At 48.6% G+C, this 27,139-nt stretch overlaps 1 protein-coding gene across 1 annotated transcript; it reads right to left on the minus strand.

Moving 5' to 3' along the window:
• Positions 1-839: 839 nt before the first annotated feature.
• LOC115404495 (USP6 N-terminal-like protein) lies at positions 840-19,780 on the minus strand. Its single transcript, XM_030113845.1, is given in 15 exon segments — positions 840-2,854; positions 2,856-3,838; positions 6,371-6,523; positions 6,601-6,700; positions 6,784-6,849; positions 7,765-7,859; positions 8,220-8,340; positions 8,685-8,733; positions 8,945-9,054; positions 9,209-9,316; positions 9,519-9,599; positions 10,171-10,210; positions 11,737-11,816; positions 14,081-14,154; positions 19,350-19,780. Coding segments are annotated over 15 exon segments (2,733 nt in total). The 5' UTR covers positions 19,420-19,780; the 3' UTR covers positions 840-2,251.
• Between the last annotated feature and the right edge of the window lie 7,359 nt (positions 19,781-27,139).

The raw sequence follows: 27,139 nt of genomic DNA on the forward strand, positions 1-27,139 counted from the left end.
AACAGAATATCTAATATATAACTGTTTATTTCTACTGTTTTTGAAGTCATTAAGTCATTAAGATTTTTGTAAAAAGAAAAAAATCATATATATATGTATATACACACACACATATACATACACACACACACACACACACATATATATATATATATATATATATATATATACATATACATATACATATATATGTATGTTTTTTTTAGAAGTGTCTGAAGAGACTGACAGACTGAGATGGACACTGAGGACGTGGACGGACGCTCTGGTTCCACCTGCTGGTCTGTGAACCCCGTCCCTGAGGGGGGCCTCGGACCAGGGAATTGGAACCTCTGGCTGGTTACACCTGGTTGTCTGTGAACCCTGACCACAGACAGATGTTGACCTCTGAGCTGCGTCACTGAACAGGAAGTGGAGATTTCCCTTCAGAACTCATCTTTGTTGAAAAGTTTCACAAGCTCCATCAGGTTCTTACCGACTCAGACAGTTATGTCACTTGCTTCTATAATCAGGACTAATCAGTGATGAATAAGTAACCAGCTTGTTGAGTCTTCAGTCTGGCCTGCAGCTGTCAGCCTCCTTGTGGCCACTAGTGGAACTACAAGAACACCAAATAATCCAGGATTAATCTGAGCTTCATTTAACTTGCAGCAGGAAGCTGGTGTGGCTCAGAAAATAATAATTTGGTATCTAAACTGGTGCTGAAGTCCCTTCCTGTGGTTCAGAAAATGAGAACTTCTTGTCTTTTGAGAAGAACTGAAGAATCGTTGCGATGCCTTTGAGACCCACCGTGTCTGAACGATGCTGAACGGGCAATCCAACCGGCAACCGACACCCTCATCATCCTGTTTATCAACATAAAAGCACAGAGACATTGTCACCCACCCCTTTTTATTAAGCAAAGTATCAGAACGATTTGAAATTAGTCGTTTAACAAAAACCAAAACTAACAGGAAGAGTTAAACGAAGGAATGTCATGAAGAGAGTTGAAAGTAGACGGAGAACGAGACGGAACGTTGAAATGGTAGACGTTCTGAGTGTGTGTGTGCGTGTGTGCGCGTGCGTCAGTAGTTAACACCACAGTGTTGAGAATGGTTCTAATAAAAATACATCTGGAGTTAAACCAGGTCACATTCAGCTGGCGCGGCTGCAGTTTGACGTGCAGCCGCGAAAAGGTTTCCCTCGGTGACGTTAAGGTGTTTATGAGTAGCCCTCAACAGGAGCGAGTCCAGAACCGCCACGGAACCGTTCCTCCACTTTCCATCCACCTGGCGAGTCTTTCAATTGGTTTCTGCTTCAGTGGTTATCATTTAAAACGTGTTCTGGGATTAACCGGACGGAGTTCGGATGAAGAGATTAAACCCTTTCTGACAGGTTTTTAAAATAGAAAATAATAATTATGTAGTTTATCTAAATGAACAAGCTTCATTTCTACAATGAAAAAAATACAAAATAATGGCAAGTCTTTTGTGGGACTACATTTTTCTAAATAATTAATAAAAATTTTTAATTAATCATAAAGAAAAATTAGTTTTTTTCAAGATTTTCGAGGATTAGCCTGATAACTGAATACTTAACAGGTATGCTGCCAAAACTATGAATTTATTTCATTTATTAAGGTTTTTAATGAAAATGTAAATCAGACTAATATTGCAGCAGATCTTTTTTTTTTAATTGTTAATCAATAGCTAACGTAGCTAAAGCATTACACTGAATCCTAAAAACCAATTTAAAAAGGTTCTCATGGCTTTTTGTGGAAGAGACCCGCGGCTATGCTAATGCGAGCGCTAACATCATGAACCGCTAACGAACCACAGAGAGGCGAGTACGACGCCCGTGCAGCGGAGACGCTTCAGGTGAAAGTGAGCCTGCAGTGGAGGTCCAGCACGCTGCCGAGGACCACTTCCTCTCTGAAACTCACAAACACTTCCAGGAAATCACCCTCCAATGGAAATATCTGCAAGTTAAGATATAAAAAAATAAAGATGGAAAATAAATCGGGTTCTGCTCTATTTCTCTCCTACAACAAACAAACAAAAAAATCCACTGTACAGGTCTGACTCGAAAAGATAGATATTTCTATATACTGTCACCTCTGGTTAATGATTTACATCCAAAAATAAGATTCAATCTTCAGTCACTTTCTCCTCTTAAAGTGGTCAGTAAAAACAGGCTGGTGTGACGTTCCCAGGCGGTGGACCCCCGCTGGTTTACCCCCCGACAGTTTCCTGTGACCCCCCGCCGGTTCCCCCCCTCACAGCAGCATGGACTCCTGCAGGGCGAACGCCTCCTGTGCGTGTCTGTAGTGCGGTCCTCCGAACAGCTGGGGGAGCTGCTGCCGCACGACGGGCTGCTGCTCCTGGAACTGAGTCCTGTAGCGGAGGAGGGCGTCCGGGTTCGGGGGGAACTCGAACTCCTGGACGGGGGACATCTGCGCCCGCAGGAAGCTGGGCGAGCGGGGCATCCCACCGGGGGACTGGGGCGGGGGCTCCTCCCTCGGGTCCCACTGCACCTCCTCCGGCGCCCTCCAGGGCCGGCCCTCCGGCAGGTAGTGCGGGTTCGCGTCGCCTCGTGGACGCCCCTCATAGCGGTAGTCGCCGCCGCCGGGGGCGTAGACCTGGGCGGTGGAGGTGAACTGTTGCAGGTAGATGGGGGTGGAGGTGCCCTGGTTTTCCAGCTGCAGCGGGCGCTCCAGGGGGGGCCTGGCCTGCTGGGGGTTTCGAGAGGGTCCGGGCGGCGGCTGTCTGCGGTAGGTGGCGAAGGAGTTATTCATGAGTGCCTTCTCGGGGGAGGGGCCGGCGGGCGGCCGCTGGGTCGTGGCGTACGCTCGATCCCTGTACGCCACAGACGACGGGGGGGGCGAACCGGGACGGCGGGGGGTAGAAGCGGTCCTGGTTGACGCTGTAGCTGGGGTGGAGGATGGGGACCTCAGTAGTGGCTCTGGCGGGGGAGTGCTGCTGGGACGGGGGGGGGAACTGGCTTTGATTGTAGTGGACCGGGACCCTGGAAGGACTGCCGTGGAAGTGCTGGGGAGGAACAGGGTGTCTGGTCAGCCGCGGCCCGGAGGCGATGGAAATGGCGCTCCCGGTGTGGCCGGGTCCACGACTGGGGCTGCCCTGATGGGGGGCCGACACGCCAAACGGCGTCTCGCTGCGCGGGGTCCGCATTCTGGACGGGGGTCGGTCCAGCTCCAGGATCTCGAAGTCCTGCTCTGGCAGTCCCGGAACGTTGTCGTACTGGGAGGCGTTGGAGCCTCGGTTGGAGCCGGGGACGAATCCCTGCGAGCGCGGCCGGCGGTGGGGGAGGGCGCCGTCGTCCGGGCTGGACGGAGCGGGGGACGCCCCCCGGCTCAGCTGGACCTCTCGGGCCGCCGCCGCCTTGACAGCTTCCAGCTTGGTCTCGGAGGGTTTGAACCAACGAGGCGTTATCTCCTTCCGAGTGCTTGAAGCCGCGTTGGAGTTGTGGTTGGCGGTGGCGTGGGTCTGGGGCTTCGCCTTACTCGCCGTGGAGGTGTGGAGTGTTGGGGTGAGCGCCAAGGGGGGGGAGGCCCTTCTTTCAGGAGTGGTGGCGGCGGACTGCCTCCGCGGCTCGCTGGGGATCTCGCCCGATCCTCTGGAGTGACTGTCCCTGATGTCCGCCTTATGGTGGCGGACTGGTTTCTCCAGGGAGTCTCGGCGCACGGGACGGCTGTCCCTGTGGCGCTCCGGCACAGGACTGGGGTCCCGGGGGGGCTCGGCCGGCTCTGCGTGGCTCTCACCGTTCCCCACGTGGTTCGTCACCGGCGTCGCCCGGTCAGGTGGGAGCTGCCCCAGAGGCTTTCTGGGAAACTCTTCTTCTTTACCTGCAAGACCAGAAAAGAAGACACGGCTTGAGAACCGCGGCCGGGAAACTCGGGGGAACGTTGATGGGTGAACACACGGCGACGCTGATTCACATCGGATGAGGAGCCACGGCGGGGACATGAAGTCATGCAACAACGACACCGCCAGAGACGAGTCCAAGTACAGTCAGGAGCACACAGATCCACAGACAGCAGAGGACAGAGACACACCGGGACAGGCACCAGAAGAAAAAACATCGGGAATAAAGAACATCAGTAATTTAAAAAAAACATCAGAAAAAAATGGAAATAAAAAAAACTTAAACAGAAAAAATAAAAAAATTAACATCGGAAATTAAAAAGAAAAAAAAAACATCGTAAAAAAAGCGGAAATTAAAGAAAGCCATTTAAAAAAACATGAGAGGAAACCCGGGCACTGGGGTCGGTATTCATTTCCCAAACAAGGAGCTCCTTTTTGAGTTCAGTCGTCTCTGAAATGATGCAAATCCAAAAATAAAATCTGTCAACAAATGTTGGATTCCAGCTACTTTCACAATATAAGATCAAGTGACAGATTCATGCATGATCAATAAAACCTACTGATAAACATCAGATAATCATTCTTTCGCAAATAAAACAGTATTGATGATGGGGAAATCCAAAGACCTCAGCTCCCTGGACTGTTTGTCAACATGCACAAACATTGAAGAACGCTGTTGGTGACTTCACACTACATTTCCCGTGTTTTCAAAATAAAACGCTTTAACGACTAGACGCTGAGGCAAATAAATGATCATGTCATCTGAAGATTATTGAACAATAAATTCATCTGTTGATGGAACTGGGTTTAGGTGCAGGAGGAGCAGGAGGAGATAGAGGAGGAGGTGATCCTAAGAGTCCAGCAGTTGCAGGAACAGGAAACAGAACAGGAAGTGGAACAGGAAGTGCAGCTTCACATCGAATCCATGGAGCCGTCTTCTACTCTTTGAGCTCATCTTTGCCCTTTTTATTGTCTTGAAGGTAGTCAGCGACTTGGTGGTCCAGAGTCGAACCCATAACCTCCTCTATGAGGTGAGGATGCTAACCAACGCTCAGCTATGACGGTCACTTTAAAGGGGCGGAGTCTGCAGCCCACGGCCAATCACAGGCAAGGACCAATCAGAAAGCACTACACTCAGCAGGAGGAGACATGAACAGTAACTCGATCCTGCTGCTGCCAGAGAAGCAAGGAATACTGGGAAGAAAAAAAATTCCCTCCTCAAACCACTCCCACAGTCAACATCCGACCAATCAGAGGTCAGAGCAGACACGTGAATGTTTAACAGCCAATTAATGTAAAACCTGCAAGACCTGTGATCAAGTTTACATGAAATAAAACCAATAAAGTCAAAAAAATTGAATCAATCCTCAATGGATCGATGCCATCAGGATCCACCGAGTCTGTTTCTCATCATCCAACTGCTTAAATTTCCACGTACTGCAGTCATATTCATAGACGGTTATTTTCGTTGCAAAATGTGTTTTCACTTTGGCCAAACTGAAACATGCCGACTACATGAAACAACATTCATTAAAAAAAAAAAAAACATAAACCAGAAGAAAAACATTTCCAGGAAAACTGAACTTGTGCAGTCACAGAAACCTGGAGCACTTCGGCCGTTCAGCCAGCAGAGGGCGAACTGACACACCAGGTCCAAAGCTCCAGAGCAGAACAAATGAAAAGAGGAGAAGTGAAAGAGAAGAAGAAGAAGGAGAAGAGAGCCAGCCTTCACAGGACTGAAGCGATGAAGCACCGGGGTTTCTTTAAGGGGGGTCATGTGGGGAGGGGGGGTGCTGTTGGACAGACAGGAGACAGACAGGACGGACCCACTGACTGACGACCGACTGACGGGACGGATGGACAGAGACATGGAGGACGACCAGTCACCATAGCCCACCGGTTACTGTTGTAGGAGGAAAAATGGCCGCCACTCACAGCCACACTTTTGTTGTTGTTTGCTTACATTGTTTGAGAGGAGAGGAGGAGAGAAGGACAGAGATTAGAGCAACGCAACTCTGTAGTGGCGACGCAACGCCACTCTACGTCAAACACCTTGAATGTGACCGAAAATCCCAAATGTCAGATGCTTTGCACGCTGAGCCACAAATAATGGCTTCTAGAATGATCAACCCAATTCTCTAGCAGGTATTTGGCGTCTTATACTTCCATGAGCAGCACCGAGCTCCACATGGATCTGCCTGTGCGTGAAATCCACGAGAGCAACTCCTAAAGCTGAAGCTCTCAGACGCATTCAGGGACAGCTTTAATTGTGGGACATCAGAGTTGTTTTTCTGTGATGTTTGTGAATTTGAGGAGGCGTTCAGGAACCATTCTGAACATTGGAAACTAGGAAAAAAAGTAAAGTCAGGAACAGGAAGCAGGAAGAGGTTAAACAGCGGAGTGAATTCAGTCCCGTGGTCGGTTTGGGGTGAAGTGTCTGTCTGTCTGGAAGTGGAGGTGTTGGATGTGTTGGATGTGTTGGATGTGTTGGTATTATTGGTGCTGTTTGGTACCTGGCGCCGGCAGCTCCAGCTTCATCCTCCTCAGCTCGTTCATGGATGCCTGAAGATGCTCGATCACCACGTCGTCCTCCAGGTAGAAGTTTTTGGACAGGGACACCTGCAGGAACTCCACCAGCTCCTCCATGGACAGCTTCATCAGGTGTTCTGGAACGCCCCACACACACTCATTAACCCCACCCTTCCCGGCGGCGGCGGACACTACGTCCTGCAGACGCTCTTACTCTTGTGCAGTTTGAGGATGGTGTAGGACATGGCGGGCAGCACTCGCTCCCCCTCCAGGATGTAGATGTCCCAGATCCTGAGGGTGAGGGTGAAGGGGGTCTGAAGACAAGACCAGGAGAGACTCAGAACCAGAACAGTGGCGGAGAACCGACGCTCCGAGGGCAGCGTGGTGGAGCACTCACTCGGTCCAGGAAGCACTGGAAGAACCACTTCATGGTGTAGAGACTGGTGAACACTTCCTGGTTGTCCTGCAGAGGAGAAAACCAGAGACGAGTCAGCTTCAGCTCACCGACTGGTGACGAAACAACGTCTGCAGGTCGCTTCAGCTTCAGCTCCAGGTTCAGGTTCAGGTTCAGGTTCAGGTTCAGTTCCAGGTTCAGCTTCAGCTTCAGCTCCAGCTCCAGCTCCAGGTTCAGCTTCAGCTCCAGGTTCAGGTTCAGTTCCAAGTTCAGCTTCAGCTTCAGTTCCAGGTTCAGCTCCAGCTCCAGCTCCAGGTTCAGTTTCAGCTCCAGGTTCAGGTTCAGGTTCAGCTTCATTTCCAGCTTCAGCTTCAGGTCCAGCTCCAGCTCCAGCTCCAGGTTCTGGTTCAGCTTCAGCTTCAGCTCCAGAGTCAGGTTCAGGTTCAGGTTCAGCTTCAGCTCCAGCTTCAGGTTCAGCTTCAGTTCCAGCTTCAGCTTCAGGTCCAGCTCCAGCTCCAGGTTCTGGTTCAGCTTCAGCTTCAGCTCCAGGGTCAGGTTCAGGTTCAGCTTCAGCTTCAGCTCCAGGTTCAGGTTCTGGTTCTGGTTCTGGTTCTGGTTCAGTTTCAGCTCCAGCTTCAGGTGCAGCTCCAGATTCAGCTTCTGCTCCAGCTTCAAGTGCAGCTCAAGGTTCAGCTTCAAGTCCAGGTTAAGCTCCAGGTTCAGATCTGGCTTCATCTTTAGCTTCCAATCCAGGTTCAGGTCTAGCTTCAGCTTCAGCTTCAGGTTCAGGTTCAGGTCCAGCTTCAGTTCCAGCTTTAGGTTCAGGTTGAGGTCCAGCTTCAAGTTCAGGTCCAACTTCAGTTCCAGCTTCAGCTTCAAGGTTCAGGACCAGCTCCAGGTTCAGGTCCGGCTTCAGGTCCAGCTCTGGCTAATCCCAGATTAAACTTTCTCTCCTGATTAGAGGGGGATGTTTCAGAGTCTCACCAGGTGGCGTTTCAGTTTGGGCATGGTCTTCATCAGGATGCGGTCGTGGTGCTCCTGGAACCGGATCAGCTTTGGGAAACCGGGAACGAAGAACCCTGGAAGGAGCAGAACAGTTCTTTAGTGATTCACGAGACTCAAAACACCTTCTACAATCTACATGCACAGGTTGACTTTAATTCTTTCTCATAAAAAAAATATATCAATCTGGAAAAATAGTCCAATAACTGAAAAATCTTTGTCTTCTTCATCTTCATCTGAACAAACCAGGAGAAAAAAAAAACAAAAAAACAAACATGTTCAGAGTAAACTATTAGTTTTTAAAGAGGAATAGATAATATTTCCTTGAATTGTAATTAGAATTCAGCTACAGGAGCACAGTTGCAGATTAGAGCATCTTCCTCCTCTAGCATAGAGCATCTTCTTCCCTAGCTACAGGCCACGCCCCCCCTTGTTACCGTGCATGGCGTGTTTCTGCCCAGACAGCAGCCGCACCAGAGCCCAGAAGGCGTCTTCTTCATTCATGTAGATCAGCAGCAGAGCGGTAATCTGACTCATTCCCTGACAGTATCCCACCTCCTGCGCACACACACACACACACACACAGACACACACAGACACACACACACACACACACACACACACACACACACACACACACACACACACACACACACACACACACACACACACACACACACACACACACACACACACACACACACACAGAAATGTTTTGGTCAATCAAACACAAAGAAAGGAACTAGTTAGCCATAACTAATTGACTATAAGTAGGTCAATGCAACTCACTAACTTATTAAATTAACAAAAGTTCCTGAAACTAATTGAAACTTCATTTGTTCTTTTCACCAATGATTCAATGAGTCACTGATTCAGCAGATAAAGAACCACGAAGGACTCACCGTGTTGTACATGGAGTACGCTGTGAGGACGTGGAAGAGAGCCTGCTGCCTGCACACACACACGCACGCACGTGCACGCGCACACGCACACGCACGCACACACACACACACACACACACACACACACACACACACACACACACACACACACACACACACACACACACACACACACACACACACACACACACACACACACAGCTCAGAACCACTGCATTGAGTATTCTGACGGCGACTGTTGGACTTGCTGTTGGACTCACTTGACGTCGTAGCGGTTCCTGAACATGATGTGGTCTCGGTAGGTCCGGTTCACGTCCAGGTCGATCTGCCGGACGTCGGGAGAAAGTCCTCGAGCTCGAGCCTTCAACTTCTGACAACAGAAAGAAAACCAGGCGCCACATCTGATCATTATTGACCAATAAGCTGAAAGACTCCCCAGACAGACGTGTGTCGGACAGCTGGCAGATCTGTGGCCCTGCTGAAGAGAGGCTGCGGCGCTGCAGAGCTGCGGAGTTCCTTCTCACCTCATAGAAATCTTTCTTCTCCTCTTTGATGCGGGGAACGTCCAGCAGGAGGCACCAGACCTCACCTCGGAGCTGCAGGGGGATGCCCTTATAGATCCTCCTCATCAGCTGATCACACACACATACCCCACACACACACACACAGAACATCAGATATGAAATGAGCAGGAAAATAAAGATGCTCACTGAGCTTTAGCATGAATATTGACCTCTCCCTGAATGAGGAAGAGGATGAAGAGAAGGAGGAGGAGGAAGAGGACGAAGAGGAGGAGGATGAAAAGGAGGAGGAGGAGGAGGAAGAGTGCTCCACCTTGTCACTGTTCTTGTACTTGTCCCAGCTCTTCATCATCTTCAGCCACTTGGAGGTTCTCTCCACCTCTGTGTGCTTCAGCTGGAAGAAAAAAACAAATGTTCTCCTTTTAGAACTTTCAGAGTCGATTCATCAGGAACATTTTCTCGAACCTGAACCAGTGAAAACCAAATGTAAAATGTTTTCCCACTCTACGAGCTGTCTCATATTTTCAGATGTACTTCCAGACTTCTGCATTAAAGTTCCACAAATGTTTTCAAAACCTTTCTCTGGTTCTGATTTAATCTAAATTCACTGGAACTGATTTCATTGTTAAATATTTTATTTTTTTTTAGATTTATCTTCTGTTTATCGGGAGTAAAATTCTGCTACTGGTTTTATCTAGAGGAGCAGAGGAGTCCAGCAGGGGGGCCGGTACAATCTAGTACAGGGGGCAGTACAGTCCAGCAGGGAGCAGAACAGTCCAGCAGGGGGCAGTAAAGTCCATATCAAAATGTGAATAAAATCCCATCCATTTTCAAAGGTTTTCAAATGTAGAAAAGTGACTCCAGCTGATTGGAGTCATGTGACTGATGTTCAGCAGCAGGTGGAAGAAACAGGAAGTGACTTTCATCTGACTTCCTGCTGGCATGTCAGTGGTTTGATCACTCACCCTCTCCTCCACCAAGTCGTAGGATGGAAGTTCGTTTTCACTGAGGGGAGAAAACACAGAAGAGAGAGAGTGAACGTGGGGAGAGAAAAGAGGATAAAACAGTAAAGACAGTGAACGTGACGGATGATCGACACAAACAGGAGGTGACAGACTGAACTCTGCAGTTATCTGCAGGAGGGGACTTGAAAAGGGTTCCTTTTAGAGAGGCGGCCCCCAACCTAGCCTCTTGGACGCCACACTACTTCCCAGCCCCTCGGACGCCGCTCTAGTTTACAGCCCCTCGGACGCCGCTCTAGTTTTGAGCCCCTCGGACACCGCTCTAGTTTCTAGTTTCCAGCCCCTCAGATGTCGCTGTAGTTTCCAGGCCCTCGTACGCCGCTCTAGTTTCCAGACTCTCGGTTGCTGCTCTAGTTTCCAGTCTCTCGTAAGCCGCTCTAGTTTCCAGTCTCTCGTAAGCCGCTCTAGTTTCCAGACTCTTGCACGTCGCTGTAGTTTCCAGACTCTCGCACGTCGCTGTAGTTTCCAGACTCTCGCACGTTGCTGTAGTTTCCAGACTCTCGGTTTCTGCTCTAGTTTCCAGCCCCTTGGACGCCGCTCTAGTTTCCAGTCTCTCGTAAGCCGCTCTAGTTTCCAGTCTCTCGTAAGCCGCTCTAGTTTCCAGACTCTTGCACGTTGCTGTAGTTTCCAGACTCTCGCACGTTGCTGTAGTTTCCAGACTCTCGCACGTTGCTGTAGTTTCCAGACTCTCGGTTTCTGCTCTAGTTTCCAGCCCCTTGGACGCCGCTCTAGTTTCCAGTCTCTCGTAAGCCGCTCTAGTTTCCAGTCTCTCGTAAGCCGCTCTAGTTTCCAGACTCTTGCACGTTGCTGTAGTTTCCAGACTCTCGCACGTCGCTGTAGTTTCCAGACTCTCGCACGTTGCTGTAGTTTCCAGACTCTCGGTTTCTGCTCTAGTTTCCAGCCCCTTGGACGCCGCTCTAGTTTCCAGACTCTCGTACGCCGCTCTAGTTTCCAGACTCTCGTAAGCCGCTCTAGTTTCCAGACTCTCGTAAGCCGCTCTAGTTTCCAGTCTCTCGGATGCCGCTCTAGTTTCCAGTCTCTCGTACGCCGCTCTAGTTTCCAGTCTCTCGGATGCCGCTCTAGTTTCCAGACTCTCAGATGCCGCTCTAGTTTCCAGACTCTCAGACGCCGCTCTAGTTTCCAGTCTCTCGGATGCCGCTCTAGTTTCCAGACTCTCAGATGCCGCTCTAGTTTCCAGACTCTCAGACGCCGCTCTAGTTTCCAGACTCTCAGACGCCGCTCTAGTTTCCAGACTCTCGTACGCCGCTGTAGTTTCCAGTCTTTCGGATGCCGCTCTAGTTTCCAGACTCTCAGATGCCGCTCTAGTTTCCAGTCTCTCGGATGCCGCTCTAGTTTCCAGACTCTCGGACGCCGCTCTAGTTTCCAGACTCTCGGACGCCGCTCTAGTTTCCATACTCTCGGACGCCGCTCTAGTTTCCAGTCTCTCTCCCTCCTGGTGGTCACGTCTCACGTCGGTTGGTGCTGATGTACGAGGTCTCGAGGTCTTACTGGACGAAGCCGAAGCGGTCCACGGCTTTGTACAGGTGGAAGTTGGTGTCCTCCCAGGTTTCCACGGTGGCGTCTTTTCCCTGGAACACAGTAGAAAGAGGAAAAAGGTCACACCACCATGTTTGAAGTCAACAAACCATTCCTGACCACCACCACAAAACACAACGAAGGTTCTGTGTTTTCACTTTGCCATCATGGAAACAGGCAATTAGCCTCAAGATTGCAAAAAAAAAAAAAACTATCTGCAACTATGAAGGATTTTTCACAAACTTCCTAAAATATCTCTTTCATGAGATCCTCCGTGAAATATATCAGCTCTACGAAACACAGTGGATCATTTAGGACTATGGGGGGTCTGCTTGCTGTACAGTGTGTGTGTGTGTGTGTGTGTGTGTGTGTGTGTGTGCGCACAGAAGCTAACAGGTGTGAAACGAAGAGCCAGACGTCCACCTGCTTCACCAGCTGAGCGGGGCTGTGAGGAAGCGGCTGCAGTTCGTTTTTCCCCGGAGGAAGTGAGAGAGAAACGAACACACAGTGTGTGTGCTCTCACAGCGTTCGCACACCGAGCAGGTAACCACAGCAAGTCCTCAACAAGTCCAAAACGAGTCCATAGCGAGTGAACAGCGAGTCCAAAACGAGGGAAAAGCGAGTCCAAAGCAAGTCCACATCCAGTCAGTCCACACCTCGAGGGTCCACAGTTGCTCCTTCAGCACAAATTCACCAGAGACAAACAGCAGCACCTCAAAGGCAGTGTGTGTGTGTGTGTGTGTGTGTGTGTGTGTGTGTGTGTGTGTGTGTGTGTGTGAGAGAGAGAGAGAGAGAGAGAGAGAGAGACACCTTTTTTCATCACTGTGCTGAAAATCAATTTGAGGGTGAAATGAAGGAGTGTTTGATCGCTCGCTCCGTCACGCCTCCGTGATCGACTATACGTGTGTGTGTGTGTGTGTGTGTGTGTGTGTGTGTGTGTGTGTGTGTGTGTGTGTGTGTGTGTGTGTGTGTGTGTACTCTGGATTTTCTGCAGTTTTATAATAAAGGTAGAGGTGATTGTGCAGTAAATGGCAGGTTCCTCATCTTGACAGCAGGAGCATTTTTCTGAGTGTGAATGAGTTTTGAAGGGCCCCCCCCACCCCCCCACCCCCCCCCCCCCCCCCCACCCCCAGGCGCCCCCTCACCTCGTCTGAAGAAGATCAAAAAGGGTTTAGAGCTGCTCTGATCAATAATTCACCTGGTGGACACGCCTCTTTCCACCACCAGCTTCCACAACTCATTTCTTACTCTACTAGGTTTTAATGCTCTTTTTTTATTTGCAGCTGAAGCCACAGTGACCCCCCGCCTCTGATCTCTGACCCCCCCTCAAAAGAAAACAAACTAAAGTAAATCCAGATCTCATACGGTGTAAAGATGAGTTCCTCTGATCTAAACCTCATTTATTCTTCATTAACTTAGTTTGAGTCAACAATAATAAACATTTTTATCATATTTTTATGGATTTTCTATTTTACTTTTTAATCATTTGTTGTCATCAAAATTATCTCAGAGAGAAACAGGATAAAATCTTTCTCCAAATTGCTGCCGTGCGGCTCGGATTCAGCTTCAGGTGGAGAACAAATGGCTCCAGAACATTCTGCGCAGAACACAAATGAACAGAACCAGCAGGTGGGCGGCGTGATAATCGGCGCCATTAAACTCCTCCCATAGAGACCACACACACACACACACACACACACACACACACACACACACAAACACACTGCTCTCCATGGTCTCTTCACTCCTAATGAATCAGCCTGCTGGACTAAATTGAAAACATTCATCCACACACACGATGTATCATAATATACACCACAAGTTGCGGCAGACATCCATCAGATATTGATCATTCATCAGATGTTGATTCTTTATCAGATGATATTGATCACTCAAATGTCTGAAAGTAACTTTTATTCTACTTTTCGCTGAAAAGCTCAATGACGTTTTATCAGCTGCAGCAGGGACAAGTAACTCAGTGACTGAAACACGAGGGATTTGGTTCCCTGAACCCACCAGAGGAGATGCACAAGTCCTACTGTATTGACGGAGCCTTTAAAATATGCCCGCCCCCCCCCCCCCCCCCCCCCCCACACACACACACACACACACACACACACACACACACACAGGCTTTTTAAGATCACTTCATCTCAGTAATGTCGTCGTATTCCCTGATGTACCATTAAAAACGTATTTATGAGGGAACGTTGACATTAATGTCCCCGAGCGTCCTGCTTTTGGTAGACTTGACGTCTCTATGTCACCGTGGCGCTCCCAGAATGCCATTCTCCCGGGTTCTCCTGTTCCACCGTACCTTGTCATATTTGGCCACGATGTCGGCTCGCTCCTGGTCCAGTCTCCCTGCTGCATCCTGCTCGGTGTCAGACGCTGCAGAGGACAGACAGACAGACAGAGAGGGGAGTGAGGTCCAAACCTGTTCCAAAACGTTAATCGTCAAGCTAGCATGTAGCACGTTAAAAAAAAATACCCAGCAAGGCAACTTAAAGTATTCTTGACCTGTTTTTAACATCTGAAACTTTCTAAGCTTCCTATTCTGCTTGGAGTGTGTTCTGTGTTCATGATGCCTTCAAATGCACCGCCGAAAACCCAGAGAACCCCAGAGTCAAATTCATGATGGAACAGGAAACAGGAAACGTGTCCGGACAAAGTGAGTGGTCACTCTGCTCTTCTGTGTGTCACACTGTGCGCCCCCCCCCCGGAGCAGAAGGCTGAGGTCCAACAGTTCCAGCTTCAGCCTCACATCCGCTGAGCCTTTAAAACCCCAAAACACAGCGAAAGATGAGCCGCAGCTCCACTTCAGGGGTCCATGTCAGGCAGCAGGGCGAACCACTGTCGCACTGCACCGCTCACAAATGAATCCTGTTTGTTTACAGCCTCACACACACACACACACACACACCACACCCAGCAGGAACTCTTCACCATGACCACTGTGTCAGTCTGACCTCAGGCTGACAGAATGAAGAGGCTCATACTGTTCTGTGTGTGTGTGTGTGTGTGTGTGTGTGTGTGTGTGTGTGTGTGTGTGTGTGTGTGGTGATACACGAAACCCCCTAATCAGCATTTCCACGAAGTACACACACTCCCTCAGTCATTCAAACAATGAGAGGCTGCAAACCACTGGATGACTGACACACACACACACACACACACACCTTAAAGCAGACCTCTGTAGAGTACTAGTATGTTGTTCAGCGCTCCAGAACAGAAAACTCTCTTCATCTGCTTTCTCAAGGACTCTGCTTCCTCTGGAAGCCACTCGGCCTGCTGCTGCCCCGCAGCTCACGGTTTTCACACCGTCCGCCTCCTGCCCTGCTCAGTGTGTGTGTGTGTGTGTGAGTGTGAATGTGTGTGTTGGCAGCCCAGCGCCACATGCCTTTCACAGACACACACCACCCTGTCATAAAGATGGCAGCCGACTCAATAACAGTGTTTGTTGGGAGTTTTTTTTTTCCTTCTCGTGGAAACCTGGAGACTGAGAGGAGGCCAAAGAATGCCTGCAGTCACGAAGAAGGGTGAAACACCCATCAGGGCCGCTGGGTTTTATTCTGAAGTTCTTCTCCTGCTGGATGAAGTTTGGAACTTTAGATTCACTGAAGCCTGAAAATTGTTTTGTGTTTCTGTTAAACATTAATGAAACATCAGAGGTTTTCATCAGACTGCATCAGTGTGGGAGCAGAGGGAGAGTGTGTGTGTGTGTGTGTGTGTGTGTGTGTGTGTGTGTGTGTGTGTGTGTGTGTGTGTGTGTGTGTGTGTGTGTGTGTGTGAATCAAACCCTAGAATGTGTTCATAGCTTCTTATTAACTTGGAAACTTAACTTTTATTTTGGACTTTGGCTGCATTTGTCTGTTGATTTCTGAGATTTTCTTCCCAAATAAAGGACCGTTTATATGACAGCTGAAACCAGCTCAAATGCAAAAACAGCTAAAGAGGCTATAAGACAGTTCAAACAGATTGAAAAAAAAAAAAAAACATCAGAAAAGGAGAGCTAAAATGGTAGAACATTAAAACCAGAGATGACTCCAACTAAATGTGGCAACAGAAGGTCAGAAGGTAGAAGAGCTGAATGTGGCTAAGATGGGCTAAAAGTGCTACAACATGCTAAAACAACTAAATCCATCCTCTGGGGGCAATTCTAGGGTTCAGTGTCTTACCCAAGGACACTTCGGCATGTGACTGGGGGAGATGGGAATCAAACTATCAACATCCCAATCGTGAGACAACAGCTCTCCCATCTGAGCCACAGCCGCCCAGACTGTCCGTCTAAACCAGACAGTTCAAAAATGTATAAACAGCTGAAAACGATGCTAAAATTCTTAAACAGCTAAAAGCACTGAGACGGCTGAAATGGCTGCTGAGTATGAGAAAATGGCGAAAGCAGATAAAAACAGCTCATAGCGATGAAATGAGCTAAAAATAAACTAGCTAAAAAAGGCTAAAACGTTTGAAAGAGCTGCAAGAGAACAAGGCAGGAAGCTAGCGGTACGCAGGGAGAACGTTTAAACACATCCCTGTTTGAGGCGACTCCATCCATCCAGCCAGCTCCTTCACTGGCTCCACCCACCAGACCTGACACACAGGGAGAACATGCAAACTGCACACCGCAAACAGCCTGGGGAATCGAACCCAAACCTCTTTGTTGTGGCTCGTCAGAGCTTCCCACTGCAGCTCTGTACCGTTTGATTAAAACCGTACTGCCAGCAGGAGGAACGTCCATTAAAAAGAGCCGCTTCAGTCTGAAACAGATCTCAACCCGGGGGATTTCAACCCCCAGTCGGAAACCCACTGCTCCACCGCGCCAGTCAACACAACGCTCTCCGCTCGCTCTTTTACCTCTTTTCAACCCGTCCGGTGGATCGTCCAGGTGAGCTTTAGTCCGCATCGGTCACTTTATCAGCTCAGGTCCGAGAGAGAGAGAGAGCGAGAGCAAGAGAGAGTGAGAAGGCCTACTACCTCATCCCATCATGACTGAAGCTCGATCGCCCGTCTGCACAATGCTCGGACCGACACCGACTGAGAGGAAATGCGAGAGAGAAGTGAGATCAGACTGATGACACAGAGGAGAGGATTGTCAGAGAGAGAGAGAGAGAGAGAGAGAGAGAGAGAGAGAGAGAGGGGGGCAGAGAGGGAGAGAGAGAGAGAGATCTCGATGGAGATGGAGTTGTGACTCCAGCCATTCCCTCCCACATCACTCACATCACTCAGATTCTCCTAAACAACAGCTTCCTTCATTCACTTCAGACGAGCTTCAGAGAAGTTTCATCTCATCAACAAGTTAAATGTCAGTTTCAGAAAACCTGACATGAACCGCGGCTTCCAGTGTTTTCGCACTGTTGCTATAAAGAAAAACCTCAGTGAAGTGGTAGAAGTGTGTTTTCAATTCAATTCAGCTTTATCTATATAGTGCCAAATACAACACAGTCATTTCTCGGCTGCTTTTACAGAGAAAAACCAACAGTTTCCCCCCCCCCTGGACTCTGCTCCGGTGTCTTCTGGGTTCAGGATTCAGGGTTCAGGTTGATCAACGACAGACATTAAAAGCCGGGAGGTTTTTGTGTTCAGGCTGAATCTCTGACAAACATCTGGACAGGAAATATTTGAGCTGTTATCACCTCTGGAGCTCGGGGGTCGGGGGGAGGGGGGCGGCACTTTCATCTAAAGGCCGTTTCAAAAGATGGAATCAGTCTGAGAGTAAAACCGATATTTGACCTCCAGGGTCTAAACATCAACCTGCAGTGAGTCTGCAGAACGTCCATCGTCTTACAGAACAGTGTGGAGGTTCTCTTCTTCTCTCATTAAACTGTAGAGCGTGTTCACGAGGAGATGAACCTCAGCAGGATCGATCCACAATCAGCCAACAATCAGTTTGATCTCAAGAAAAAGGAATTTTTCTGATGTTCTACTGACATCCTCCTGAGAGCATCTCCCTGATCTCTGATTGATGGAGAACCAAACGCATCCAGGAAGAGAACACCCAGAGGAGAAGCAATCACAGCCTCACTTCCTCCTTCAACAAGCTCTCTGGCTGTTCTCAGCTGGGTTCCGTCTGCACGGTGCGAGTGTTCCAACGAGGCAAAGGTGGAACAGCGGCATCAGGGGAGGGTGACAAACGTTCCCGTTCCTTCGGAATCGGCAGAAAAAACCTCCACGGGTCGGTTGCGAGCCGCCACGTTCACCGCGGTTCCACTGGGAGAGGAAACAGGAAGTGATAACGAGCGCCGATTAAGAGGAACAAGTCAAAGAGAGAAGTGATGTTATCGGTATCAAACCTCCACCGATGACGTCTCAGGAGGCCACAAGAGAACCGACGGCACTTCTCACCACTCCGACACCGCGACTTCACTACACCGTGACAACAACAGGAGTTAACAGCCAGTTCAGAGCCCTCGGACTGGACCCGGGTCGCTTCAGAGCCCTTCAGGAGGACCAGCTGTGAGTCCTGTGAAGACCTGAGGGTCTCGTCTCTCCCTGAGTGTCAGCTGAGGCAGGGTTTGATTCCCTGACGGGAGCTGAGCCATGGAACTCCACCTGCTGCTCCATTTGCTCCTGCACAGCGTCAGACGGCAACGGGAACTCACTCGACTGATCTCATGTTAAGATCTCATGTTTATTCCAGATTTCTAACCCAGGAACCGTCCCACAGAGCAGTGAGGACCGTGTGTGTGTGTGTGTCTGTGTCCTGCAGCCTAACTTCCTCCTCCTCCAGCAGACATGTCTTCCTGGTTGTTCTGACTCGTCACTAAAGTCATTCCAGGACAAACTGAGACTGAAAACCCAATTTCACAGTCAGGTCGGTCTCAGGCAGAGTCGGGTGGAGGCAGAGCAGCAAATGTGACTGAGCAGATAATAAATCATCATTAGAGCCTCAATTACTTCACATTCTTCTAGAAAAAAAGAAGCAGCACCGATTTACCTGCTCATCAACTCCTATTTAAACGTCTAAACAGCCGCCGTGGGAAGAGAAGCAGGAAGTGAGCGAGCGGCAGCTTCCTGGAAACAAAACTGAATCAGAAAAACACCATCAGGGACCACAGAACCAGTCAAGTGACAGAACAACGGGTCAGAGGTCACCGAGTGTCCATTAGCAGCCAGGACACCACACACACACCCCACTGTGCTGTGGATCCACGCTGCGCAGGAACACCTGTCCAGGTAGGAATGTCAACCAGTCTTCCCAGTGGGCCGTGATTGGCTGCAGAGTCCCAGCTGTCCAGGAATCTGTCCTCTGAGCGTCCACACAGGGTGGACGGCTGCAGCCTTCTCTCAAAACTCTTTGACACCTGCTGAAACTCTGCCGTCCGGCCGAAGGACAGTTCCGTCTGAATCACTTCACACCCACACACGGTTTTCACATTCCTCCGAAGCTCTGGAGCTTCATGAAGAGAAACTCCGGATTTCTACAACAACGCTGGAGGAGAGACGGACTGAAGGTTCGCCCAGAGCCACCAGCTCACAGCAGCTGCTCCACCTGTAGTGAGACCTGAGCCCATCGGACGGGAGCAAACCCGGAAACACCACACACACACACACACACACACACACACACACACACACACACACACCTCCAAACCTGCCAGCTGCCCGGCGTCTGGACGGAGACACCAGCTCCTTGACGATCTGAAGGACCTGCATGCTCACAGGAAGGAGGAGGAGGAGGAGGCGGCGGCGGTCGGAGGTGCCACAGGGCGGTGGCAGCCCTCGCTCGCCCTCTCACCTCCTCCCTCCTCCTCCCCCCTCCCTCCTGGACTCCGGCTCGACTCTCATCTGATCCACATCGCCGGGTTCCAGCCGAGCTCCTCTTTGAAGAGTTTGGTTGTTAAAAGTCTTCCTTGTCCAGGTTTTCAGGACATGTTTCCAGTCAGACGTCCTCTTTTCTCCGGCTCGTCTCGCCGTTCGGCAGCAGGTGACGGACGGACGGACGGACGGACGGACGGACGCTGCCTTCAGCTCCACATGGAAACTCCCAGCAGCCGCTGAGAGAGGCTGGCTGAACGGTGAATTGTGTGTGATGTGTGTGTGCTGCGTCGCTCGCTCGTCCTCTCTCTCTCTCTCCTGGTTTTTCTCTCCTGCAGCCCAGCCACCTGGCTGCTGCTGCTGCTGCTGCTGCTGATGAAAAGATGCTCAGTCGCCTCTTCACAGTTCAGTCTCTGCTGCTGTCTCTTCTCTCTCTCTCTCTCTGTAAACCCCCCCTCTCTCTCCCCTCCCTCCCTCCCTTCAAATTAATGGGTAGTCCCGCTGAGTGGCTGACTCTCTCGCCTCCTCATAGTGTCTCTGTCCATCCTGCCCCCCCTACAACCCCCCTCCCCTCTCTCTCCACCTCCTTCATGGTGAAGCTGTGAATCCTGCAGCAGAATGGAAAGTGATGGTTGGAGCTGGAGAGAGAGACAGAGAGAGTGTGTGTGTGTGTGTGTGTGTGTGTGTGTGTGTGCATGCGCAATGTGTGTGTGTGTTGATGATTTGCGCCCGGCGGCGGCGTGACGCGATCGACCGCAGGTTACACCCTCTCACATGTTCTCCGTGGCGTCCTTGTCATCCAGCCTGTCCTTCATCGTCTCAGCTGGCCTTTCAGCAAACTGACTGGAAAACCCAGAACTGTCACCGGAGGGCGTTCTCCGTTCTCCGTCCTGTCTGCAGGTTCACGGATACCGACGCTGCAGCTCTGCTTCAGTCCACAGACAGTTTGGCTCGCAGTGTAGAGTTCCTAAGGTCTGCGGGGTTCCTCAGGGATCTGTCCGAGAGTTCCTCATGGATCGGTTCTGTGGAGTTCCTCAGGGATCCATTCTGTAGGGTTTGTCAGGAATCCGTTCCTTAGAACGCCTCAGAGAACCATCGTACAGGTTCTCAGGGACCCGTTCTGTGGCGATCCTCAACAATCCATCATCGAGTTCCTCAGGGATTCACTTCAGGGACTTCCTGTTAAAGTCCTCTTTCATTGGTTGATATGTTAAAGCTCCCCTGAACTCTGATCCAGATCAAACAAGTGGACTCTGGTTCCCTTCAAACCCTGGATCCGGTTTAACCCGGTTTAACCCAACAGTGGTCATAACCATCCTTCTGCACCAACATTAAATCTCTTCTATATAGTTCAATTTTTAAGATCTAAACAAAAAAATATGGAAAATACCCAGAATGCTCGGCGGTGACCAACGATGACTGATAGTGCCATGCGACTGCGCAAACGCACGCACGCGCACACGCACACGCACACGCACACAGGCTTGAACATGTCCTTGTGTTGTGTTCACTCGCAGCGCCTCTGCGGAGGCTGTTGCTATGTGGAAGACCCTCGGTTGCTACGCTGACCCAGCATGAGACGAAACAGTGGCCTTTTACACACACACACACACACACACACACACACACACACACACACACACACACACACACACACACACACACACACACACACACACACACACACACACACACACACACACACACACACACACACACACACACACACACACACACACACACACACGCACAGTTTGTTCAATGGAGGAATAAACTATCAGAAAGCAAATAATTTAAGTTAAATTAAAGAGACGTTGGACTCGTCCTCAGTGAGCTGGGATTGGCTGCAGCGTCCCTGAACAGGATAGGATACGCTTGAAAAAAAAAAGACAAAAGAAAATCCACAAAAATATAGAAATCTTAGAAAAAACTAAAAAGGGGAAGTTTTCGATGCAATAAGATAACTTATTAAATATAAATTTGATTTTAATTGTTGGACTGATACTGGTGATGAGACCAAAAGACAATAAATAAATCAGATTAAACGAAGTATTTCAGTAGCAGATAATCTGGTCAATGCATTTTTAAATGTTTTTAACGTATCAATACCTAAAAATGTTACAAATACTTATAAATGAAGTAAAATACATTTGCATTCAGATGAGACACTTTTATTCTTGAAATTACAATTTAAATTATAGTGCAATTCAAAAGTATTTGAATGAACTAAACTCGTCATTTTAATGTTTAAATATATTTGTTGAAAATATTTTGTTTCACAACTGATTTTTTATGAATATATTAAAATAAGTTCCACATGAAGAGAAAAATGCTATAAAACTGAAAAAAATGAGACAATTTCAAGACTTCCACAATGAAAAAAATAGAAAGAAATCCAAATTATTGGTGATTATGCTTGTGTGAATATAAGCCATGTGACTGTGATTCATGTTACAAAGTTGAAATAGTCAAAAAAAAAAATAAAACAACAGACTTCAAAAATTCGAGATTCGAAAATTAAAACAATGTAAACAAAGAAAAAACTCACTGCTGCCACCTACAGCAAAGAACCTGTATCACATCAACATCACGGTAAAACTGTGAAGGTCGTTTCAAAGAGACGGAGGGCCGGGATTCCCCCCTGACCCCCCCGTCCTCCAGCGAGCGAGGGAACACGGCCGGACGGGAAGAGAGAACGCTGCTGGAACAACACAGCCTCTTCCTGTCGCCCTTCCCGTGTCACTTCCTGTTTGGAGTGCGGCCGGTCAGCCAATCAGGCGGCGGCGGCGGCGTCCTTCACGGATCAAGTTTCCTTCATCAGCTGAGCGACGTTCAGCAGCTCGTCCTGAATGACCGCAGACTAAAACTCGCATTTCAAACCCGATTTCGTTTTTTTAAACTTTGCTTCATGTGATTTGATCGAGTTTAAAGCGAGAAACTCTGCAGTCTGTTAGATTATCGATGGACGTACTTTACGAATGCATCACTGTTATCGTTTTTCAACACATTAATAAAATAAATATTCGTCTGTGTCTCATCAAAAGTGGAAATATATCATCCTTTTACTTGGACTGTACATTACACTATAGAAAATGCTGTATTCATTAATATAAAGAACTTTTTTAATTAACTTCTAAACTAAAGAAATACATGTGCCTAAGCACAAAAAAATTACATTGAATTGAATTATCTAATTACAAATATTAAGTTTTCTGCCTTTGCAGTTAATATTTTGAAGCTTTTTTTGAAGATTCAGATTTGGTTTTTATTCTCAGTTTTAATTCAACTGCTGCAGAAATTCAGCAGGCTGTAAAAAAAAAAAAAAACCCTAAAACTGGGCGTTCGGTCAATAAAAACAGTCACTGATCAGTTTCTGGTGGCGTTTTGCTTCCTTTGAAAACGAATAAAGAGCTGAAGGAGGAACGAGATGCAGAATGACAGACGAAATCTGCTTCATGCGTCTCGTTGCCGTTTGTTTCACAGCCACCACGAAGTCGACCTTTGACCTCGAAAGTCCATAAAACCCATAAAATGTCCATCAAACATTGACTCGCAGTGAAATGAGGGAATAAAAGAGTGAAAGCCCACTTCCCCTCTCACAGGAGGCCGCATTCATATGAGTTTGTTGAAGTATGAGGCTGTTTTTCAAATCCAGGGCTGTAACCGTCATCTCAGAGGTGAAGGGGACATGTCCCCGGAGCCCCCCCCCCCCCGCCGATACACCCACGCTCACATCCAGGTCAGAAATCTTTCACTCCCGAATACTGAATCCTGACCTCAGAGAAAGTTTCTTTACAAAGGGAGCTGAACAGCTCTTCTGTGTTTTGTTGTCAGCTAGCATTAGCATTAGCGGCTCACTTTAACGAGAGGCAAGAGGAAGGGAACTGTGAGCTGTCAGGGAAACAGAGCCAAGGACTCGAACCGGGGAACGTCTCACTGTGAGACAACAGGGCAAACCACTGTGGAGCTTTGACTTTATAAGGTGGAAACATCAGGAATTCCGGACAGAAGAGAGAGAGAGAGACGCAAACTCCCACGACCCCCACCCTTGTTAGCAAGGGGTAAACAACACACACACACACACACACACACACACACACACACACACACACACACACACACACACACACACACACACACACACACACATAAATAAACAGTTAAAGCAGCAGAGTGAAGGGGGAGGGGAGGAGACAGCTGAAGATCTACGACTGCGTCAGAAGCGGAGGAGTCCACCACTATTACCCACAATGCCTCTCCACACACGCAAACACACACACACACACACACACCCAGCTGATCAGGTGGATCGTGCCTGACTCCGGTCGATGGAGTGTGTGTCGTTTATCACAGGGTGACGGGCGCTGAGCTGTTTGTCACAGTGTGTGTGTGTGTGTGTGTGTGTGTGTGTGTGTGTGTGTGTGTGTGTGTGTGTGTCAAGAGCACTTCACTAGGAGAACCTGCAGCTGCTCGTTCAGCTGATTGAACTCCATTAATGTGGTTTCTGTTACTGGACTGTTTCCTGTAATTCAAAGAAAAAATGGTCAAAAGCACAAATAATTTGAGTTATCTGGATTAAAAAAAAATAATTTCAGTAAACTTGGATTAAAAAAAGACAGCAAATACTTTTTAAAAGGGATTTCAAATGTTTCAGCTTGTTTTAGTGATGAAGTTCAACTCAAAGCCAAGAGCCAAACTTCATGTTTACTGAAATATTTAAAAATACAAACCGGGCTTTAAAAATGCATTTATATCTATTTAAAATAAAGTAACTATCTTTAATAAATGAATAAAAATACCAATTTTAACTATGTCACTTTTCACTGATTCAGACATTTTTGGTAAATTAAATTAATGTAATGTAAAAATTGAAAAGTAATAAGTTTCTATTATTGTGAAGCTCTTGGTCCAGCGGTGTTTACAGAGACTAACACGTCAACACTGACAGCCCGGAATCAAACCAGGGTCTTCTCCCATCCAGCTCCCAGAGCAAACCACTCCACCACCGTGACCAGAAAGAAGAAAATTCAATTTAAATTCAATTTTGCTTCATCACTTTTCAGAAGTCCTGAATGAAAATCTTTAAACACGCTGACAGTGTGTGTGTGTGTGTGTGTGTGTGTGTGTGTGTGTGTGTGTGTGTGTGTGTGTGTGTGTGTGTGTGTGTTGCGCTCAGTAACATCATATTGCATTATTAAAGCCACTGCTCGAGCCCTGAGGACGCTTTGTGGATCCATTTCCTCCTGCTGCTGTGTTTATACAGAGATGTAATCATATTCCAGCAAAGCTTCCTTCCTGTAACCCCCCCACCCCCAACCAACACACACACACACACACACACACACACACACACACACACACACACACACACACACACACTCATGACAAGCAAGTATCAGTCACCACTGAAGGATATGAGAGAAAAAGCAGGGAGGGAGGTGTGGAAGGACCACATTCCAACAAACAACTGGCACCCCACACACACACACACACAGACACACACACACAGACACACAGACACACAGACACACAGACACACAGACACACAGACACACAGACACACAGACACACAGACACACAGACACACAGACACACAGACACACACACACACACACACACACACACACACACACACACACACACTCAGTCTTGTATTTCTATCCTTGTGGGGACCGTCCATTGACTCCCATTCATGTCTAGCCCCTAACCCTGACCCTTACCCTAACCCTAACCCACACCACAACAAAGCCTAACCCTAAAGAAATGTTTTTGCACTTTTACTTTTTTCAGTAACAACAACATGGTCAAGAAAACACTGTTTCTCCTACTTAGGACCGGAAAAAGGTCCCCACAAGGCACGTCGTTCCACGTTTTGCTATCCTTGTGGGGACATTTGGCCCCGACAAGGATAGAAATACGAGAACACACACACACACACACACACACACACACACACACACACACACACACACACACACACACACACACACACACACACACACACACACACTCACACTCACACTGACTTGCGTTCGTTATTTCTCCCTAATCTGGATGTCAGAGGAAGTTGTATTTCAGCCTCCTATCATGAGCAAATCCTTAGAGGCTTCAGGTTTCAGGTTTCAGACTTCAGACTATCGATTTCAGGCTTCAACTTCAGGCTTTAACTTCAGGCTCCAGACTTCAAACTTCAGACTTCAGGCTTCAGGTTTCAGGCTTCATGTTTCAGATTTCCGACTTCCGACTTCATGCTTCAGGCTTCAGGTTTCAGAACTCAAATTTCAGGGTTCATGATTCAGGCTTCAGACTTCAGGTTTCAGACTTCAGGCTTCAGGTTTCAGACTTCAGACTTCAGGTTTCAGACTTCAGGCTTCATGCTTCATGCTTCATGCTTCAGACTTCAGGTTTCAGGCTTCATGCTTCAGACTTGAGGCGTCAGACTACAGGGTTCAGACTTGAGGCGTCAGACTACAGGGTTCAGACTTCAGATTTCAGGGTTCAGGCTTCCGACTTCAGACTACAGACTTCAGGCTTCAGTCTTCAGGCTTCAGGTTTCAGACTTCAGGTTTCAGGCTTCATGCTTCATGCTTCAGACTTCAGGCTTTAGGCTTCATATTTCAGGCTTCAGCCTGCAGGTGGCAGATCCTCCAACAGGAAAACCAGCCCGACCTGCAGAACGGGCCCAAACTGAAACCCGGCCGCCACACGCTTCATGGCGTTGGCGGGAAACACTCAGCATGGCTCACGGTGCCTTCGAGTGCTGTGGGAAACGTGACGAGAGTCGTGCTCAAGCTGAAACTGAATCTGAAGCTACGTCGTTACACCAGGACAGACTTCTCTTCAGCGTAGTCCCAATATGGCAACTTGACGGTGTGAAACACCCGTTGTGACTGTTAGAGGATCATCACAGCAGCACACGGTTGGAGTCACACCTCCTCCCTCACAGAGGGTGGTGTCAGAACCCCCCCAGGCCTCCGTCAGCACCTTTCTATTTTCACTCCCGGGGTGGGGGGGGGGGTGTTAGCACCATCAGCTGGCATCGACTAAAGTGATTTCAAGTGATTCCATGAAACCGCAGGAGGAAAACTGTTCCTCCAGGTGTGAACACGCCAGGAGACGTGTGTGTGTGTGTGTGTGTGTGTGTGTGTGTGTGTGTGTGTGTGTGTGTGTGTGTGTGTGTGTGTGTGTGTGTGTGTGTGTGTGTCAGCTTGTGTGAAGCTAACCGAGCCTGAATCCAGCAGATGGAGACCAGATGAGGCTTTGAGGGGAAGTTAATTACACCACACCACACCCAGATGCCCCCGCCGACATGCCGGAGGGGTGGGGTTGGGGTGGGGTGGGGGGGGTGGTCAGGTGATGCTAATATAAAGGATGAGGTGGAAAACAAGAGCGTAGCGTTGAGATGATGTTGTTTAACAAAACAACTAAAGAAGAGAGAGAAACCCCTCAGGTCAATACAGAGACCCTTCAGGTCCCTCCAGAGACCCTTCAGGTCCCTCCAGAGACCCTTCAGGTCCCTCCAGAGACCCTTCAGGTCCTAAGACCTCATATTAAGACGCCACCTGTTGTGATGCGGAATTAAACTTTTTCTTCCTCTCATGTTTGGTTTCTCGTCAGC

This window comes from Salarias fasciatus, chromosome 17, assembly GCF_902148845.1.
Source record: "Salarias fasciatus chromosome 17, fSalaFa1.1, whole genome shotgun sequence".
NCBI lineage: Eukaryota > Metazoa > Chordata > Actinopteri > Blenniiformes > Blenniidae > Salarias > Salarias fasciatus.